Source organism: Haemaphysalis longicornis, unplaced genomic scaffold (genome assembly GCF_048455015.1).
Source record: "Haemaphysalis longicornis isolate Haplotype H1 unplaced genomic scaffold, Haemaphysalis longicornis Haplotype H1 scaffold_2, whole genome shotgun sequence".
In the NCBI taxonomy this organism is placed as follows: domain Eukaryota; kingdom Metazoa; phylum Arthropoda; class Arachnida; order Ixodida; family Ixodidae; genus Haemaphysalis; species Haemaphysalis longicornis.
This window is the reverse complement of record NW_027526295.1, coordinates 151,641,633-151,661,985: the sequence shown is the minus strand read 5'-3', so window position 1 is coordinate 151,661,985 and position 20,353 is coordinate 151,641,633. Positions and strand designations below refer to the sequence as shown.

The 20,353-nt window shown below is 46.3% G+C and overlaps 1 protein-coding gene across 5 annotated transcripts in view; it reads right to left on the bottom strand.

The window, feature by feature from the left end:
* LOC144167450 (uncharacterized) overlaps positions 1-20,353 on the bottom strand; it is a 37,234-nt gene that overhangs the window by 15,582 nt on the left and 1,299 nt on the right. For all 5 annotated transcript variants that reach the window (XM_077696709.1, XM_077696708.1, XM_077696710.1 and 2 more), the window contains exon 2: positions 3,927-3,994. In XM_077696709.1, coding sequence (XP_077552835.1) covers positions 3,927-3,994 — 68 coding nt within the window. The remainder of the gene's footprint in view (positions 1-3,926; positions 3,995-20,353) is intronic.

The following is a 20,353-nucleotide window of genomic DNA, read 5'->3' as shown; positions in this document are numbered from 1 at the left end:
TCAGAATGGAAAGCGTCCAAAGCACAATGGCGGATTCTATTGCAGAACTATAAAAGAACAACAACGTGCGGTTTTCGAGGCGATATCTGATATCAAAATAAGACTAGAGAATGTGCAAGCTCAGACTATGCTAGAAAAGTGGCAATCCGAACTTGTGAAGTTCGCGAAAGTGTCAGCCGTATCGAAAAAGACACCCACAGCCTCCGGACACGGCTAGATGACGCAGAAGACCGCTCTCGCCGTGACAACCTCATTTTTCATGGTCTGCCGGATGTCGCCACGGAATCCGCTGAACAATCAGAAAGAAAAAAATCTTATCACTATTTAAAAACACCCTAAAACTAAACATACGAGAAGACAGAATATCACGCGCCCACAGAATCGGTCAATTCACACCAGAAAAACGTCGACCAATCATTGTAAAATTTTCCACTTCAAGGACAAAGGAACTTGTTCTGTCTTAGCGTGCACTTCTTAAGGACAGTCAGGTGGCCATGAACGAAGATTTTTGCTTGGCAACCCGAAACGCGAGAAAAAAAATTCACTGAATTTGGCAAAGGGCAAAATGTCTCATTTAAACTTCGGCATAATTTGATTGATTGATTGTGGGGTTTAACGCGCCGACGCAACGCAGGCGATGAGGCGCGCCGTAGTAGAGGGCTCCTGATTAATTTTGACCACCTGGGGATCTTTATCGTGCGCCGAAATCTCGTACACACGTGCGTTTTTGCTTTTCGCCTCCATCAGAAAAGCGGCCGCCGCGGCCGGGAATCGAACCCGCGACCTCGTGCTCAGCAGCGCAACGCCTCAGCCACTGAACCACCGCGGCGGGTTCGAAATTGTTTTGACGCACACAGGCGGCCTACCAAGAATGTAAAAAAACAGTTCAGGTATTCTGGCAACTGGGTCAACTTCGGCATTCTGGGTCAACTTCGGTATAATAAACTTCTCATGAACGGTAAACAATACGGGTACAGTCCAGATAATGACTGTTTATGAAATAGGCCCTGCTGGTCCAACATTAAGTGCGGAAGTAACCAATCCCCGAACCCTTCGCTCTGGCCGCGCACTCGAGGCAAATGACTAGAGAAACGAATGGAGTGATGCTTGCGCCTTCAAACAACAGTTTCTTTCAATCCTTTATACTAACATTCGGAGGTTATTCCGCAAAAGAGACGACCTCAGTGCAATAATTAATGAATGTAGCGCCGATATGATCGCTTTAACGGAGACTTGGTTGACAAGTAAAATATTTAATGCAGAGTTATTTTAGCTGTAAGGATAAGTATTTGATTTATCGCAGTGATCGAGGCGATAGAACTGGTGGTGGTGTGTTGCTAGCTGTTAAAGAATGTTATGATTGTTTCTGTATTCCCATCTCTTCTGAACTCGAAGCAATATGGTGTTGTGTGAAAGTAAATTTTAAGAAAATGATTATAGGTGTTATTTATCGCTCACCTTCAACTGATTCATCATTTAATAATGCTTTACATGACTTATTAAACATTATCGCGGTTCGGTATACCCCGGGATGGGAATTGTTTTGATGGGTGACTTTAACTTTCCTAACATTGTCTGGTCCGCACCATGTCCGTGTTCTGATCCTTTTTCATCCGGGTCTAGCAATTTCATCACTGTTTGTTCGGACTTCGGCTTGTCACAGCTTGTTATCAACCCTACACGTGTTACACAGGATTCGTCTTCCCTTCTAGACCTAATACTTCTGTCATCACCTGATATCATTTCAACCACAACGCACTTGCCTGGTTTAAGTGACCACGGTGTACTGCAATTTTCGCTTACTTTCCCTCCGTTCGCGGTATCACAAAAAAGGTTTCAAAAAGACGAGAGATTATAGCAAAGCTAACTATTCAGCCAAAAACAGTGATCCGGCCGGTTTTCTTGACGTTTTCTTGCCTGATCACCTCGAACGTTCAATTGAAGTTGACTGGAGCAGGTTTAAAAACAAAGCAAACGAGCTAATTAATCGGCACGTTCCTCTCAGACGCGTATTTAATAACAAAAAGGCACCCTGGTTAAACCGAAAATTTCCGCTCAATTTTAAGCTGTGCAAGATAACTTTATGGAACACTCAAGAACTCCTGTGCAAAATCCATGCACCCTTCCGTCTAACGACGACGGTGGGCGAACGCGAAGCTTTCTCGTGATGGATTCGTTGGTTGGCCAATCCCGCACTGCGAGTATGTACGACTGTGGAGGTACGCGCCACTTTTCTCGAATACCCTCAGCAACTCTCGGGTGTTCACATCGTAGGTCGCTTTGGGGTGTACGGCGCGAATCGGTACCTACTGCTTGGCATTCGCTTCGACCATGTCGGAATGGAGCAGTCGGATAGACGACGGTTTCGCAATGCGAGGGACCTAGGTTCGATTCCGCCCACGGGAAGCGCTTTTTGCTTTCACTTTGCACGCGATTCATAATCATCGTCAGAGAAAGTTTGCTTCCCTGCAGGGCGTATTGGCGTACAACGGCATCAGTGAGGACACTAAAGCTTCGCTTTAAAAGGCGGCATGCTATGCTGAAAAGGCTCGGGCTAACAGCACACCTTGATTATTATAGCGCTTTCTTGTGACCAAGAACTCTAGTACACAGTGCGCTTGCCGACCACGAGGGGGTATCCCATAGAAACCAGTAGTGCTGAAAATAATGAGGATAATTCTCGGCACGCAGAAAGCAGTTATTCGGTGGGGCTCCTTCTCGTCGCCAAAGGGAACATCTCCAGTTACATTTTGAGTTTTAGTTCATGTACGTGCAATCATAGAGTTTCACACTAATATCTACTAAAGGGAATCTGACGGCACTCTCTAGGCGAGCCGTGCTTCAGCAAGTGTTCCGTCATGTCGGGCAGGCACGTTCCACTTGTCCTTGGCATATGGCTCATGAACAGGCTGGAAAGTTGCGTCTGGCTACAAAAAAGCAACAATATTACTGCAGAAGATTAATCAAATTGGTTTTGTTATTACACTGTTTAAGCTCCCAAGATATTTATTTGTTAGGGATAATTTAGAAGCTTCATACAAAATGAACAAGAAAAAGATTATACCCTTTTTTGTTAATTCTGGCCTCGAGACAAAAAAGAAGCCTTGTGGCTAGCCGAGCCAAGTAGGCGAGGAACGTCGCTAGCTGCAATGGCGGTGCCCACGACGGCCCGCGATTGCAGCATCAGATTGCCCTTTAGTATATATTAGTATGAAACTCTACGCTTGCAGTTCTCCTTCAAACGCCAGCGAAATGCACGCCTTAAAGGAGTACTGACACGAAATTTTTATGTTACGTTTTTTTCGCTGCTATGCGTGCCTACCAGCCCACTAATCATAGAATTACAGATTAGACGGTCGAGCGCAGCGTAAACATTCATTTACGGCGTCGTTTATTCGTGCCAGTTTTGGTTTCGACAAAAAAAACGCCGAGCGGCCGCCATGACAGCATGTATGACATGGCGTCACCATTCTTGCCGTATCGCTGCCTCTCTGGAAGCGCGTGCGAGCGAGCGCACGCGCGCGCCCAGACCGGCCGAGGTCTTCGCCGTCCCCACAGGCCCGGGCAGCATGACGTCAGTCCCAAAACCATGACGTGTACACACGCCCGAGCAGCGCGCGCCAACCACAGCCAGCGCGTCGGCTTCGTCACGGGAGCCCCGACGTCGGCAGTTTGGGGCACGTAGCAGATGATGTCACGTCGGCCCGCTCTGGGCTTTCTCGTGCGGGCGAAGATTAAAATGAATTTTAAATATGTTTCGCTGAACGGTTGCTGTTGAAACTTGCTGGGAGATATCTCCTGATGAAAAGGAAGCGTTTTACATAGTTATCTCAGCTTTGAAATTTCGTGTCAGTACTCCTTTAAGTTTCTGCGTGGCCGCACATTTCGCCGTCCTTTCAGCGGTACTGCAAATCACATATACGTACCCCGTATTCCATGAGGTACTCCACGCAGGCCAGGTACCAGATCCTCCTTGTGAGGTTCTGCGTTGCAGCTGCAGACGACAAGTCAGACGGTGAGAGAAAGCAATTGGCTGCGTGTCTGCTTGTTTCGCTGCACACGACGTTGAAATACGATACCATTTCTGCTCCAGATGGCTCCACTATTCCTCAAACGGACTCTGAAGTGTATTAGTAGAAGCCTTAATTGAGCCTGTATTGTGCAATTAAGGGCATTTAATCCATTATTTGGCCATATACAGCAAGTCCAAAGCCTTAGTTTATCTGCAGTCAGCGGCAGTAGGTAAAACCCCATGCACCGTTCACGGACGTCACACCAGTTGAAAACACGCTTTCATGCTACCTGAGCTTTCAAAGTTGTAATTTTTACCAGTTTATCGGTTAATATTGACTTTTTGTTGTTCGCGCACAGGCGTTTACAGATTTATCATGCTAGGAATCCGCTTAATTTAGCCCTACGCACTCGCACGTGTGTCCTCATAGTTGACGTCATCAATTCAGCGGGGACGATGGTGCGAGGAAAACGGAATTTTTGAACGCGACTTTTTCATGGAAGGATATGATTGTACATCTTCTAAAAAAACTTTACCACCCCTTCCTGAAAGTATAGAGAAGCGCGAAATCTTTCTGTCATCGAAACTGCATCAAAATGGTGCGAGGAAAACGGAATTTTTGAACGCGACGTTGTCATAGAAGGGTGCTTGTAAATCTTTCTAAAAACTTTACCATCCCTTCCTGAAAGACTTAATACTTCTAAACCTAGTCATCACGGGCCCGCGTGCACAGGCGCAGTCGGGTCCCGATCAACACGGTAAGCACGGAACGGACGGAGCATACGGAGTGCTAAAACTATAATGGCGAGATTGAACGACCAAGTGCCGCCGTCGAAGCAAGCGTGGTACCGCAGCGGTGAGGCTCCGATCGAGTGTATAGTTGCAATGCCTCTCTGGAGCGGATCACGGGCGTGACGTCACATCTGCCACACTTGCGCTCCGACGGCCCAATGTTCTTGCGACCCTATGAAAGCCATTGCTAGTCATGGGGTAGTAGAGTTTTCGCTCCAAAACTTTAATGCAGTAACGTAATTAGACTAGTGCACAACTCTCACAAGTGGCCATTAAGTGCAGCTGTGGAAAAGGGAGGAGGAATACCTTCAAAGATGTGGAGAAGTCAGCCTGGCAGCGAGCCTGGCTTGCTACTCCATATGAACATGTGAGGGGCGAAAGGGAGTGAAGGAAGCGAAGATCACAAAGACTCATACAAACACTAACAAAGGCAGATAAACATACAGATACTGACGGACGCAGGAACAGGCACCCAGCACAATCACGAAAGTAGAGTTAATGTAAACGTTCATTGAGTTTCGTTCAAGCCGGAGTCACGGAGAAATGACACCAATGCCCTTGTATTCCGTGTTGCCACGGCAGTTGAGTGCCATGGTCCTATGACGTCGCAAAGTTTCGGTGGTGCATTAACACGCCGTCCCAAAGTTGTCTTCATGGTTTCCCGTGGAGTGTCAAAACGGGCACACACGCACAGTATACATGTTCTAGGTCCTCACGAACACTGCAAGCGTGAAAGTGAGGGGAGGCAACTCGGCGTGTCTTGTGTAAGTAGTGGTTGGTAAAAGCCACGTTGAGGCGAATGCGGTGAACAATTACTTCGTCGCGCTTACCCACGCCGCACGGCATTCGGAAGGTGCAGGCGGGGTCAATTCTAAACAAAGGCTGATACGTTTCAGATCTGTCATTCATTACTGATTGTTGTTTTCGTCAGCCACAGCATTCCCAATCACCCCACAATACCCAGGTAGACACTAGCACTACATCGTGCAGCAAGCTGGAAGGCTGTGTATGCAGAGCGTGTATTTCGGGTGCCATTTGTTCCTGCGAGAATGAGGCCAGTTGTTGAAGCGCCGCTCGTGAATCGGGTAAAATCAACCACACAGTAGCTTGTTGCCCAGAATGTACTGCAAAGCAGAGCGCAAAGCAGCAAGTTCTGAGGTCGTCGACGTTGTTTTATGGCTTAACCTGGCCACAATTGTGGCCCTCGTTGATGGAATCCAGATTCTGACCGTAGATGAGGTGGCCGTCACCGATTCATCGGTTTAACTATGTTCTAGGCTAGGGTAGCAGTTCCAAATGTGCTTTAGAGTAAAGTACTTTAGGGCTGGAGTCGGAAATTTGGATTTACTGCTGATGCCCGGTATTGTGGTGACAATTCGTCAGGGGGTGTAGATCCAGGGCGGGAGATGAATCGGCGCAGGGCACTTCTGACACAGAGTGTCTTGTACCCTTAAGGTGGAGCTAGAGCTTAGCAAATGTCCAGGAGCCCTAGTCGCCAGCCGCAGACGTGTGTGAAGCTGCTCCTCTGTGATCAGTACACTGGGTGAGAAACGCCTAGACTTTCGGAGAGTCATCAGAGTAGAAGTTGTCTTCGGAAGGCCAAGACAAAACCACAGGGCTCGGGCCTGCACACTCTAGCAGCTTTTTGTTGACCTTGGAAAGGGGACCGTGCGCTGGGAGGCTGTATCGGCCCTTCGCAGAGTGCTGAGTAGAGACGTAGGAAGGGCCTAACTAGACTAGCCTCCTGAGCCGCTGGTCAGCATGCGTAACACCTGAGCAAAGGAGCCCAGCTTGTCTTTTAGGAGACGAACGTGTGGGGACCACGTCATCGACCTGTAAACTGTTACGCCTAGGATTCGGTGTGAGTACACAAAGGGTATGGGGATTCTTGGCGGTGAAATATGAAAGCGGGAGACATCGCGCCTGGTGAAGGGTACTGCCGCACATTTTTTAGCCGGAATCTCGAGGCTGCATCTTGACAAAAAGTCTGCTTTAGATTTGATCGCTTTTTGAAGGTGTGCTCGTAGAACACACCTATTGCCGTCAGAGCTACAGGTGCAGATGTCATCAGCATAGAGCGATATATTAACAGTATGTGGCACGCCCTTCTCAACGCCAATGAGGCTGATATTAAATAGAGTTGGGCTAAAATAGCACCCTGTGGCGCGCCGCGCGCGACACTGCGGACATAAAGACGGATCCTTTGTGGACATAACGACGGATGTGTCGGAGAGGTAATCGGATATCTGTGTGTATATGAGACCTCCGATGCCTACCGATTCTATTGCAGATCTTATCGCCTCCTGTGCCACACAGTCAAAGGCTGCTATAACGTCAATGAATACTGCTAGAGTGATGCGACGCTGGGCTTTCGCACTCTTTATGTCATTGACAAGGGACTGTCTTAATCCAGTCATCCGTGGGGCATACAGATTCCGATTTGTCAAGTCCCAGTCTAGGCGAACCAGGACCATTTTCTCCAACAGCTTCCCCACGCAGCTGAGGAGTGCAATGGGACGATAAGACTTAATTTCCGTAGGGAGTTTGCCGGGTTTGAGTACAGGAACAAGGCGACCGCGCTTCCAGCTCGGTTCGAGGCGGCCTGTTTCCCAGCTGTGGTTGTATGTGCCGAGAAGGAAGCAGCTTTGTCTCCAAGGTACGACAGTGCTGCATAGCTGATGCCATCTGGACCAGGTGCAGAAGACTTGTTTACGGAAGACAAGGCAGCAAGTAGTTCTGCCATTGTGAATAGCTTGTCTACGACGGTCACATTTGCAGAGGACAAAGAGACAGCTAGCAGGGTTGCACGTAAGATTGGAGCCGACAATCCGGTGACTTTGGCGCAGAAACATTCAGCGACGTCTAGATCATGGTGGTTCTGCCACAGAGCAATAGAGTAAAATGAGTTCAGCGAACTAGGCGGCACCCGTAGGCTACGCACTAAGCTCCCAATCCTCGAGAGAGGTTTGCGCGGGTCTAATTTTGAGCAGAACAAGCGCCATTCCCGCTCAGCCAATATCTTCATGTGTCGCTGTACGTGCCTCTGTGCCCGTCTAGCGACTCGTATGCCTTCGGATGTTCGCGTTTTACGAGCACGCCTTTCAGCTCTGCGACGCACCGCACGGAGCCTTCGGTACTACGAATCGGCCACAGCTTGTCCTGTTCACTTCACTTCACTTGTTCCTGTTCGCTTGTCCTGTTCACTTCTTTCTTATTTGTGTCCCGTTAGTTCGCGCTGTTCCCCAAGATGATAGTTGGAAAACCTTCCTACAGGAATCTCTCACCCGTGTCATGGCGTCTATTAGATCGTTGTACGGTTCAAAATTCACATCGAGCTCCTCAATAAGAGCGAAGTAGTGTGTCCTTTCCAGGCAACGAATTTCTCGGTTCAATGGCCCTCCACATAGGCCATCCAGAAAGACATATGTAGGAAGGTGATCGCTTCCTTGTGACTCGATGTCGACATACCAGTGGGCTCTATGTGACAGTCCGAGGGAGACCATGGTGACATGGAGTGTGCTGGACACTGCGCCTTGGTTAAACGTGGGCTCACCGGTATTAATGACTGTCAAGCCGCTACAGCAAGCCACGTCGAAGAGTCGCCTGCATGTATAGTGCTGCCCCAGTGCTGCCTAGGTCCTAGCTGCTGCCCCAGGAGGGATGGTGCGCGTTAAAATCTTCCTGGAGGCGATCCACGTTAAATGCAGCATCAGGTGGAATGTGTGCGGCGATAAGGGACTGCGAAAACTGCTGCGCAAAACTTTTGACAGTCACTGCGACATACTCATTTGGTTCGTCTGGAGGCGTTGTATGCTCCATGTAGGTCAGGTCGTTCCTAATAGCGAGCACTCTTGAAAGAGCCGCGCCTGTTGTAGACTGTAGAACAGTGTATCCAGAGAGACGGATGTTCACGCGTTACCGCGAATCTGATATGGCGATGATCGAAAAGTGGTGCTGCTGAATAAACCGTCGGAAATCCGGAAGACGGCTCCAATACCGCAAGCTTTCCATTGAAACACAGTGGCCTTGTTCCGTATTTTCAAAAATTTTGGTGCCGAGGAAGTTCTCGCTATCGTCATTGCGTGAGGAGAGGCAATACAGGGTCAATAACTGTGGCAATACCCTTGGCCACCGGAGATGAGAGCGAGGCTAGGAAAACTCGAATGGCCTCCACTGCCTAAGTGATAAGCGTACAAATGTACCCAGAGTTTTGGTGAACACGGCGCTTGGGCCTGTTCAGGCTTAAGCCTGCCGACCGGGAGACCCCGTAGGCGCTGTCACTCTCGATGAAGCAGCTTCAGGCGCTGTCACACTTGATCACGCAGCTGCAGGTGCTGTCACACTTTTTGACACAGCTGCAGGCGCTGTCACACTTGACGCAGCTACGGGTGCAGGAAGTGACACCGGCGTCGCAGTGGATGTCGACTAAGTTGACGGCACGGGTGCTGTTGTGGAGGTTGCCGCAGATTTCATGGTTCCGCAAGCGGGTAGGGGCAGGAAGTCTTCGTCTAAGCTTGCATGTAAAGTGTTGGAAGCCGTAGCTTGCCTTTTGGCGACCTGCTGGACTTAGAAGGCGACTTTTTCCAGGCATCACCTTTCCCCCGTTGCTCCTGCCAGGTTAGTCAATTTTTTTGTCACCCTTGAGTTTGTGTACGGCCTTCCCTTTCAGAGGAGCCGGACAGCGCGCAAACGTTGGCTCGTCACTGTTCCCACAGTTGGGGCACCGAAGATTACCATCGTTGCACGCAAAACGTTCGTGACTGCCACCGCACCGAGCACAACGACTCGGAAGTCTACACATGGTTGCCACGGGGCCCAAACACTGGCACTTGGCGCTTTCTTTGCGTGTCTGAACAAAGGCATATACGCGGTAACGCGTGTAGCCTAGGAAATGGTGCTCAGGCACTGTTTCAGTGGAAAAGGCAATCCGAACACTCTTGAATAATTTGCCTATAGGCAAATTATCCAAGGGTTTGCGAATTGTCTATAGACGACGCACAGATTTGACTGGTGTCTTCTGGCGCAAAGCTATACGAGTATTTCAAGGTCAGGCAGATCGACTGAACGTCCCTGATCTTTCCCGCTCCGCAGTCGCTTGGGCGAGGCTCGTACTCCTTTGACAGGAATGTCCTGAACGTTTTTTTTATTTTCAGGAGACGTGCAGTAGCGTCAGCGTTGCGCGTGTTCACTGCTAGGAGGTTCAGTCGATAGTTTGGCCTTATTTGAAGAACTATACATCTGGAGCCATAGACTCAGGGCCATTTTTTCAGAACAAGCGGGTTAAACGCGTAATGACGCCATACAACTTTGTGGGTTTGAGAATTACGACACGCCCGTGCTGCTGTCATTTTCGTATGTCACAGTCGACTCACAAATTCAGACTTTGAAATTCAGACATGAAGTCCAACTTTTTTATGGTCGCGGCATCACATCCAGCACTGGTGCGCGTGACGCGCCACGGCACAACACAACTATTTGTCTTTCTCTGAAAGCCTGTTAGTGATCTGCCGTGCGTGGCTGACTGAAATAAACAACAACAAAAAGCAGGTACCCTGTGTCAGTCAATCGTTAGTACTCCCATTTTTCATGCATTAATAGTGGGTACGCTCCCCAGCAGTGACTGAGCCCAAATTTCTTTTCTGGCTGTTATAAATTTGCGGAAATTCCGAGAATTGTCTACTGTTATGAGCATAATTCATATGCTGATTGTCTTCATTTTGAACTTCATCTTAGGCCCAATAACCTCTATCGGCGCTACTATAACGATTATACCTTTTCCAATTCCGCACTTTTGTGTGTGTGTGCAGGAGGTTACATGGTTGGTGTTTTTTCACGTTTTTTTATTGTTTCAGAGTATGTTTCTAGGGTTTTATTTTTGTTTTCGTGTGGTTAGTTTTGATAAGATACACGTTTTTAATTTGTTGCCTCATTGTTACTACTTTTTAGCTTTTCATTTTTTATATCTCGTCCTTTTTAATTTCTTTCGACGTATTATTTTTATTTGCACTATTATAACGATTACATTTGTTAACCTCGCCAATGATTCATTTTTATGCAAATGTAGGGCGTTATACGACTGGTGCTTTTTCCCGACTTTTATTTTAGCGTTTCGGTTTTTTATTTTTGTCTTTATCTTGTGAGGGTGGTGTATCAGGTACACAATGTTTGATTTTGTTAGTTCATTTTTACTGCATTGCTAGTCTTTTATTATCCTTTCCGAAATTTTCGTTGACCAATTATCTGTATTGCGCTATTGTAACGTCACATGTGTCAGCTTTGCCTATTATGCATTTTTGTGCAAATGCCGGGCTTACATTACACGGTTGGGACGGAGGGCGGGGGGTGTAGTTAGCAGAGAATTCTTAATTATCTTTTTCCATGTGATTTGGGGAATTAACGACTGGATAGAGAGGCCGTGGCTGAATTTAAATGTTTACGTAGCCGAGGAAGGCTACCGTTTTTAAGAAATGCGAGCCCCATGAGTCACTGGGGATTGTAGACCGCGCTAAGCGACACCCAGCTGGCATTTTTTTCAAACGCACAAACTTCTGCTGACGTATTGAATGCTTGCTTATGTTTGAGTTCCAGATAGATTTCCTTCGTCAGTATGTTTCAGCATTCTTTGTATGCATTAAAACAGCGAGCGTGAGAAATTGAGTGAGTGCACTTCCCGGTGAGGCAAAACCTGTGATACTGTGTAAAGTTATTAATTGTGTGATGACAGCTAGGCATGCGCATAAGCAGACTGGGACGTACAGAAATTTCAAAAGCGGGCAGCCACGCAGTTTCCCTTTCAGCATTTCTGGAGCCTTGTTTTCGTAGGTATACCCGCTTTTGTTCCGTAAGGGGGGGGGGGGGGGGGGGGGGCTTGCAATATGAGCGAAAATATATATAGACCTGTTTATATTTGATGTATAGCCGGGGAACTTCATGACAAGTCTAGAGGACGCCTGCAGCTGCAGCGCATGTTAGTGAATGACCGGTAATCCATCTTTTACAGTGACGATTTGTATGGTTGGGGTTTCGTGACGATGGTACAACCGAAAAAAAAGTTCTGATGGTACAATTCCTCTACAAGTCCTTATGGTAAAAGTCCCGATAATGCAACCAAAAACGAAATTGACTTTATTTTCAGTCACAACCCGGGTATCGTGCAAGACTTAAAGGTGCTAAGTAAGATTCGGAGCAGCGATCGTAGGATGGTTAGATGCAAGGCTGAATCTCAGAAGAGAAAGGACGAAACTAGTGAAAATTAATATACCCCGCATGGAGTCGGTCAGAGCCAGATCGCACGAGATTAAAGCAACTCTTCAAAACAAATTCGCGCTTCTGAACGAGCCGAACGAGGTCGGTGTAGACAGGCGAAATGGCGACCTAACATCGGCACAAGCTCAGTGAATCAGCAGCAGCTGTGGGAGAAGCAACATGTAGGGAACAAACTGGAAAACTAAAAAAAACAACAACAACAAAGTAACTAAATGCCAAATGTAATAGCATGAAATCGTCAACTGCGGAGGATGGAATTCAATTACCCGTGCTTTAGAAACTGGTTAACAGAAGAAAAACAAACGACATACATGCATATAACATGGCAGTGATCGAGGAAGCGTTCAAATACGGGGAAGTTTGAAAGCATCTCAGAGAAAGCTAGCCATCGGCAAAGACAGGATGTACGCACTTAGAGATGAGCAGGATAACATTACGCACAACTTGGACGAGATAATAAAGGTAGCGGAACGATTCTACACCAGACTGTATACGCCAGCGACGTTATAGGCCATGGACTACTGAGAGTACAAACTCAAAATATTGCGATGCCCCATTAGTAACTAAAGACACGTTGGAAAGGCTCTGAAAGACATGAAAACAGGAAAAGCTGCAGGAGACGATGGCATAACCGTAGATCTTTTGAAGAAGGGAGGAGGTAGTGTAGTGGAAAAGCTTGATGTACTATTTTAGGAATGCTTGAAGACTCAAAAAGTGTCCATATCCCATGGAAAAACGCCAATATTATTCTGATTCATAAGAAGGGAGATCCCAAGGACCTCAACAATTACAGACTCATCAGGCTACTCTCAGTTGTTAAGAAGCTGTTTACCAAAGTTATAGTTAGTCGCATAGGTGACAGCCTGGATTCCCAACAACCTACAAAGTGGGCTGGGTTTAGGAAAGGGTACTCAACCATGGATCACATCCATGTTTTCAATCAAGTGAGAGAAAAATCGGTATAGTATATTAAACCCCAGGCATTGATAGAATACGAGAAAGCGTTTGATTCTGTGCTCGTCGCAGCCGTTTTAGAAGCCCTAAAAGACCAGGGAATAGACGAAATCGACATAATAGTTCTAGAAGACACATAAAGGATGCACGGGCAGGGTAACCCTCCACAGGCAAAGCGATAAATTCCGGATCTGAAAGGGAGTAAGAAAGAGAGATACCATCTCGCCAAAACTATTCACAGCATGCCTGGAGGGGGTATTTGGAAAGCTTGACTGGGAAAACATAGGATTAATGATAAACGGGAATACTTGAGCCATTTGAGGTTTGCGGACGACATAGTCTTGCTGAGTGCGATTGCAGAACACATGCAAAGAATGCTTGAGGAACTTCAACCTGAAAGCACGGCCACGGGGATCAAAACCAATATGAATAGATCTAAAGTAATGAGGAATAAGGATATGAAACGCTAGAAGAAGTAAGAGAATACATCTACCTCGGACACATGGTTAGTGCTGACCCTAACCATGAGAAATAAATCGGGCGCAGAATAGGCATGGGTTGGGGAGTACTCGGAAAGCACTCTTAAATAATGAAAAGTAAGCTACCTCTGTCCCTCAAATAAACATCTACAACCAGTGCATACTGCCGGTGATGACATACGGAGAGAGAGAATGCATTTAATGGTAAAAGCGAGGTTGATTGTGGGGTTTAACGCGCCGACGCAACGAAGGCGATGAGGCGCGCCGTAGTGGAGGGCTCCGGATTAATTTTGACCACCTGGGGATCTTCAACGTGCGCCGAAATCTCGTACACACGGGCGTTTTTGCTTGTCGCCTCCATCAGAAAAGCGGCCGACGCGGCCGGGAATCGAACCCGCGACCTCGTGCTCAGCAGCGCAACGCCTTAGCCACTGAGCCACCGTGGCGGGTGCAAAAGCGAGGTTAACCGAGCCATATCGCTTAGCATGCTACGCCATATGAAGGAACGAAAACATGAGGGTCTGTGAACTAAAATAAATAAATAAATAAATAAATAAATAAATAAATAAATAAATAAATAAATAAATAAATAAATAAATAAATAAATAAATAAATAAACAAACAAATAAATAAATAAATAAATAAATAAATAAATAAATAAACAAATAAATAAATAAATAAATAAATAAATAAATAAATAAATAAATAAATAAATAAATAAATAATGAAAGAACGAGCACAATTATTCCAAGCCAGTACTACGCAAGAACATCAACAGAGCTTTGGTAGCCCGTACGGCCTGGCGCGGGTCCGACCAAGGGCCCAAAACTGCCCTAAGTTCAAGGCCTGCGTGGTGTGCCATACACAAAGATGTTAGGAGAGTCTGCCTTGGCACTGTGAAGTTTGGACAGGTACAGATGACATGTTTGATGTCTTTTGTTACATGGCATGTTGGACAGAGTGATGAAGTTTTCTGGTGAATTTTGCAGAGGAAATGCCGTGTGTACGCCACGTTGAGACGTAGGTGGTGCAATACCGCTTTCTCATAGTTTCTGAGCCCAGGAGGCATCTTGAAGCCGCATTTAGGGCCAATGCTATGCAGAGGCGTGTAGAGACGATTCTTGCCTGTCCAAATACACCGCTGTGTTCTCCAGGCAAACGAATGTGCGAGGGTTACCGCATCCTTTCTTGTAAAAGGACCGGGTAGCAGTGGAACAGAGAGGCTGTGGGCCGATGAGGCTGCAGTATCAGCTGCAACATTTCCCGCGACTCCGCAGTGAGCAGGAAGCCATTGCAGTTCGACGCTGTGCCGCTGTTGTGTTGCTTGGTGGTGCAGATGATGTATCTACCATGTCATCTGATCTTTCGATAGTCACACTAAACTTTTTTACACCCTTTTATCCAAAAACGGTGTAGCATAAGCGGAAAAAGGGTGTTGGGAGGCCTTTACACCCTTTTTCTTGAGTCTCAACACCCTTTTCCTAGCTCTACGCCATTTTTGTTTGAAAAAAAGGGTGTTGATCAACTTCAACACCCTTGGTTTTTCTTAGGGTGTTGAAAGGGTGTGGAAAAGTGTTCAGCTGTTCATTGAATAAGGCCATGTTCGGATGCATAATAGCACTGTAAAGAAGAAGACCTCCCCTCATATACTCCTCTACTCGCAAGAAATTTCCAAACGCAAAAAAAAAAATTGCTCTTATGCAATGATCGCTCATTTCCTTATACGGTGCACCACATGCCCCAAGTTTAGCTTTGACACGTGAAACACCAATTTGAACCTTCAAAATTAAGAAGGCTGTAGTCGTGTGGCGAAAAGGATGTTTACCAGCTGCAACACGCTTGGCTTTCTGTGGGTTGTTGAAACGGTGTGAAATAGGTGTTCAGTTGCAAAAAAAGAACAGCGGAGCTGGGGGTCGACCTAGTTTCTTCCGGTGTTGCTAAGTTTTGTTATGTTTGCTCAGCTTTACAATGTTCTTGCTAAGCCAGGATGACCGCTCAGGGATGAGGCCAAATTTAACCGGATTTTACAAGGCTGTTCAAGTGTGCCCCCCTTCCCCCCCCTCCCCATTTCCAGGAGATCCAAGAGGGAAACAAGGTAGGTCGGCCCCAAGCGTTGCTGTTTCTCCAGCCTTGCACCACTATTGCAAGCTGCGCGCATTTTTTTACCTTTTAGAATCCAAAAAAGACTAGTACCTTTGAAATGGTACAGTAAGAGGTGCGGATACGCATACGCCCCTTGTGCTCACACTCTAACCAGCTCGAAAACCGACTTCACTGTTATAATACCCTATCTGCGGTGGTGCACCCTTTACAGGTGCCCCAGTTCTTTTTCTTTGTATTTTTTTGCTAATGCCACCGAAACTACCTCCTGAAGCTTAAAGAGCTTCACTGGTAATAAATTATGCCAATTCATATTGCTGTAAACATTGTGAGGTACAACTCCCCCCCCCCCCAAAAAAAACCACCCGCTTGTAGAGAATGTTCAGTCTACCCGTGTAAACAGGTACAAAATGCCTCCAAAATGGGAGGTCTCTCCACCTTTTTTCTTCGTTGGCGGTCTTTTCTTACACCCTTTTTTTCTTTACGCCCTATTTCTTAGTTTCGAACACCCTAATTTGTAGCTTTACACCCTTCTGGGAAAAAGGGTGTTGAAATAATGAACACCCTTTTTGAAGGGTGTTGAGGTGGCAGAAAAGATTTGTATGGTATTTAATAAAATTCTACAAGTTACGAATCAGAAAAACTACCGCGTAATTAAAAAAAGTTTTTGCAAATCCGCGTGTTGATTTGTATATTCTCGTAGTAAAATCCATACTTCCAAAATTAGCACTAAAATATCAGTTTTTTGCGACAAGTCCACCGACTCCATCTGGGGGCTTTCCTCTGCTGGGTATAAAAGCAAGAACAGCACATGTATTACTAAGTAAGTAGGCACTCCCTGTACCGCTTGCATCCCGTGTCCCAACTGTAACTTGTACGTATTGGCTGTCTGTGTTGAATGCTGCGCGCTCCGCCGTTTGACATTGCCTCTGCGCATGCCATCACCTCAAAAAAAAGTGAGACTCAACACCCTTGTTTAGGGTGTTGAACATCCTCAACACCCTTTTTTAAAGGTGTTGAGTTCAACACCCTTTTTTCATTCATACACCTTTTTTTGCCAAAACACCTTTTAAGGATTTTAGCCATGGGACAAGATTTTTACACCCTTTTCGGCCAAAAAGGGTGTAAAAAAGTTTAGTGTGTATACTAGAGCGGACCGGGAATCAGTGAAAAAAGCCCATGTAGTGGGTGGCTGCTTTAGATGCAGTAAAAAGCAGCCCGCAGCCCAGCGAGCTCGGTAGCCATCGTTGACGTCTTGTGGCTAAGTGGGACGCAAATGGTCGTTCGTGACGAGCGAATCCAAATTCCAATCGCCGAAGAGGTACCCGTCACTGATCCATCCGCGTACACATACGTATGGGCTCTATAGTAAGTATTAATGAGCTCCGAGGCAAAGAATTTCAAAGCTGGGGCCGGCATGGGTGCTTTTCGCTTGAAGCCAGCAACAGTGGTTGTGATTTTCATGGGAGGGAACATCCACATACGGAGCTGAAACTTGTCGCCCTATTAAAAAACTAGAAAGCAAACTTAGGTCAGTTCAACGGGCCACGGAACTAATAATATTAGTAATAACACACAGGGACAGGAAACGACCTGGATCAGGGAACAAACTAAAGTTGACGATACCATAGTTCAAATAAAGAAAAAAGAAATGATCTTGGGCTGGACATGCAGTGAGACGAAAAGACAACCGGTGGGCAATTAGGGTAACAGAGTGGAAACCAAGAGATGACTCTAGGAGAAGGAGAAGCCCAATAACACGATGGAGAGATGAAATACGGGACTTCGGGGGTAAACTGTGGACTCGAGCAGCGCAGGGCAGGAGCGGTTGGAGGTCAGTGGGAGAGAGAGAGAGAAAGGCCTTCGTCCTGCAGTGGACCTGAGTAGGCTGCTGCTGCGGCTGCTGCGGCTGCTGCTGCGGATGATGATGATGATGCTTCGTGCTATTTTGTTCTGCATCAACAGTTTTGCCTCAACAAAAAAAAAACTGCCCTTTGTTTGTCCTCGCTCTAGTCATGTGAGTCGTTGGCTCATATTAGCAGTCTATATGTCGTGCTGATGCGCTTTTAACCCCAAAATCTAGCACTCTGGTTGGATTTATCGAGCATTAGAACTTGCGTACACGTGCTCAGCGTTCAGCGTCGGGGCTTAAAGCTTACGCTGCTTGGTAACGGCAGGGCACGCGTTACGGAAAAGAATGATGAGGTAATATTCCACGCCTATAGCAAAATCTCACACGAATACTTTTCAGAGATACTAAACTTTTGTTTCCGTTCGAGTTTTAAGGGTGACAAGGAGGAATGTAGTAATTATGGTAAGCAACATACTGATTTCAAGATACTACTGCTCCTAAGTAGAATTTAAGAGCACCATGATTATAGTGAACGGTTACCTAAATAGTTCATTAAAATGATGTTGGTATGGAATACTCATAATCTACCTGTTATTGCTGCATTCGGTCTGTAACTGCTATTCTGTATTTAGTGTTTATTATAGCGAATAAGAACGGGAAATGAGGGGCTCGTTGAACTAAGACAGAAATAAGGCTTGGCAGTCAAGAAAGCCTCGGAAGGCAAAGGGGAGAACGTGGTAAGTCATTGAAACAGATAAAGAATTTGGAAAGACAGAAAGAAAGTAGAGAAAAAATGCCCGCCGGGCGGGATTATTATATATTACATGGGTATATTATATGTTTACAAGGTGTAACAGCAAATAATAGGTTTGTGTGTGTGTGTGCGCCCGTGTGTACGTGCCTGCATGCGTGCGTGCGTGCGCGCGCGCGCGCGTGTGCGTGTGCGTGTGTGTGTGTGTGTGTGTGTGTGTGTGTGTGTGTGTGTGTGTGTGTGTGTGTGTGTGTGTGTGTGTGTGTGTGTGTGTGTGTGTGTGTGTGTGTGTGTGTGTGTGTGTGTGTGTGTGTGTGTAGACAATCTACCTATACCTCTGTGTTTCCATGGAATAAATCAGTGGTTACTAGCCCATCTGTCTCGTCATTCTTCGTTTTAGGCCGTGTTTTTTAGCGCTTTTTTTCTCCGAGGGATATGCCCCTACTAGTGTAACAGCATATTTTACTTTAGAAAAGAAACTCAAGCCACTTGATCAGCGCTTGTCTTGTATACTCCTTTAATTCTGTCTGTGTCGTTTCGCACTATTTTTTCAACCATGATTTACCTGTACTATATTTTTTTCGAGTCCGACTGCTGAAATGCACTTTTTGAGGGTTTACAAAAAATCTTTGCGTCTGTGTGTGCGTCTGTGTTTGTGTGTAATGATTATAATAGTGATACGACATTGAAGACGAAGATGATGGTGATAAAAAATCAATACAAAAATTAAAGGATGAGTTTTTGCCTTGATCGAAGTCATATGGTTGGCTATTGGTGGTGTCCTATGCTTGTACGACATTTAACACCTACACACCACGTCATAACAATAATGCCTTTTCTTACCCAACCTTTCTCTACTGTATTATTAATTAATACAATGTACTGAAAGCACTCTGCAGAATCGCTGAACCCTTCTAGGTCGCACATTTAACATCAAATTGCTCTTTATTTAACATCGGATATGTCAGTTATTCACAGCTTCTGGTACTGCCTGCACCCGAAGGAAATTGATAGTATTAACTAAACTGAACCTTTTTATACCGTTCGTTCTGGATTTCTACATCACCGCTACACAGAGAGCCATGTTTCAAAGCCGCAAGAGCTTAGAATGGCCCGTGCAGAACCCAGTTTTGCAGTTGTTCGGTTGCGGCTGAAGAAGGCACCGCCTCGGACCAACAGCTCCCTCTCAGTGTATCATAATCGGTTCACACCTGTGCTGCTGCTTGGGTTGCTCTTAATGTCAGTTTCATCTGTATACCTAGCTTGAGCTGTTTTGGCTGATTATCACCAGCGGTAATTGAGCCACCTCCAACCATGGAACGTGTGTAACTGGGAACCTAATCTGTTTTTGAGCTAATTGTCCACAACCACCTTTGTACTCCATGTGGGGCAAGTGGCTACGGGCATAGAGTTTCATGCAATAATAACTAATGGGGAAACTGGTGCTAGTGTCAACGCGAACACGGCGGTGGCGCTTACGCTTCAGTGGGAATGTTAAGTAGTTCTGGAACCGGATTGCGTAGGATCGAAACGGGCCTATATGGCTGCACAAATTGTGTTTTTTTTGACAAAAAACTCTTATTGCCCGGTTGTCCGTTCACAAATTACATGGCGAACAAGAAAGGTAGTGACCAAGAACTGGTTTTGTACGAAATAAAACGGCGTGTTTAAATAAAAAGCAGACGCGGCATTAACTCTGTCGAGGAGCTTTGTGGAGCAGGTTTGCTATTTGCCGCCAACTACAGCAGGACGCGGAGTTCTTTAAAAACTATTTGTAAACGTTTCGGCGCTTGTAGTTTGTAATACAAAGAAAGGTTTTGTGCTCATAAAAAAAGAAATCGATTACCTTTGGAGAAGTCATTCTTGCCTGAATTAGTGACATTCATCAAGCTGCGTTCCTATCAGCCACCTGTACTGCTGGTCTACGCCGTAGGAGCCGGCGTTCGCACGAAAGGTGTGGCTATTCAAAGCGATTCGCAACCGTCGTCAGCTTCGACAATACATTGCTCTGCCGAATGAGCAGCGGCGCAACTCCGAATTCGCCGACACCTTCGCCGCAGGGAGCGCCGTCATTTGTGTTTTCGTGCTCGCAGTGCGGCAATGAATTGATAACCCATCCAATTCGCAACTCTGGGTTATAAAACATT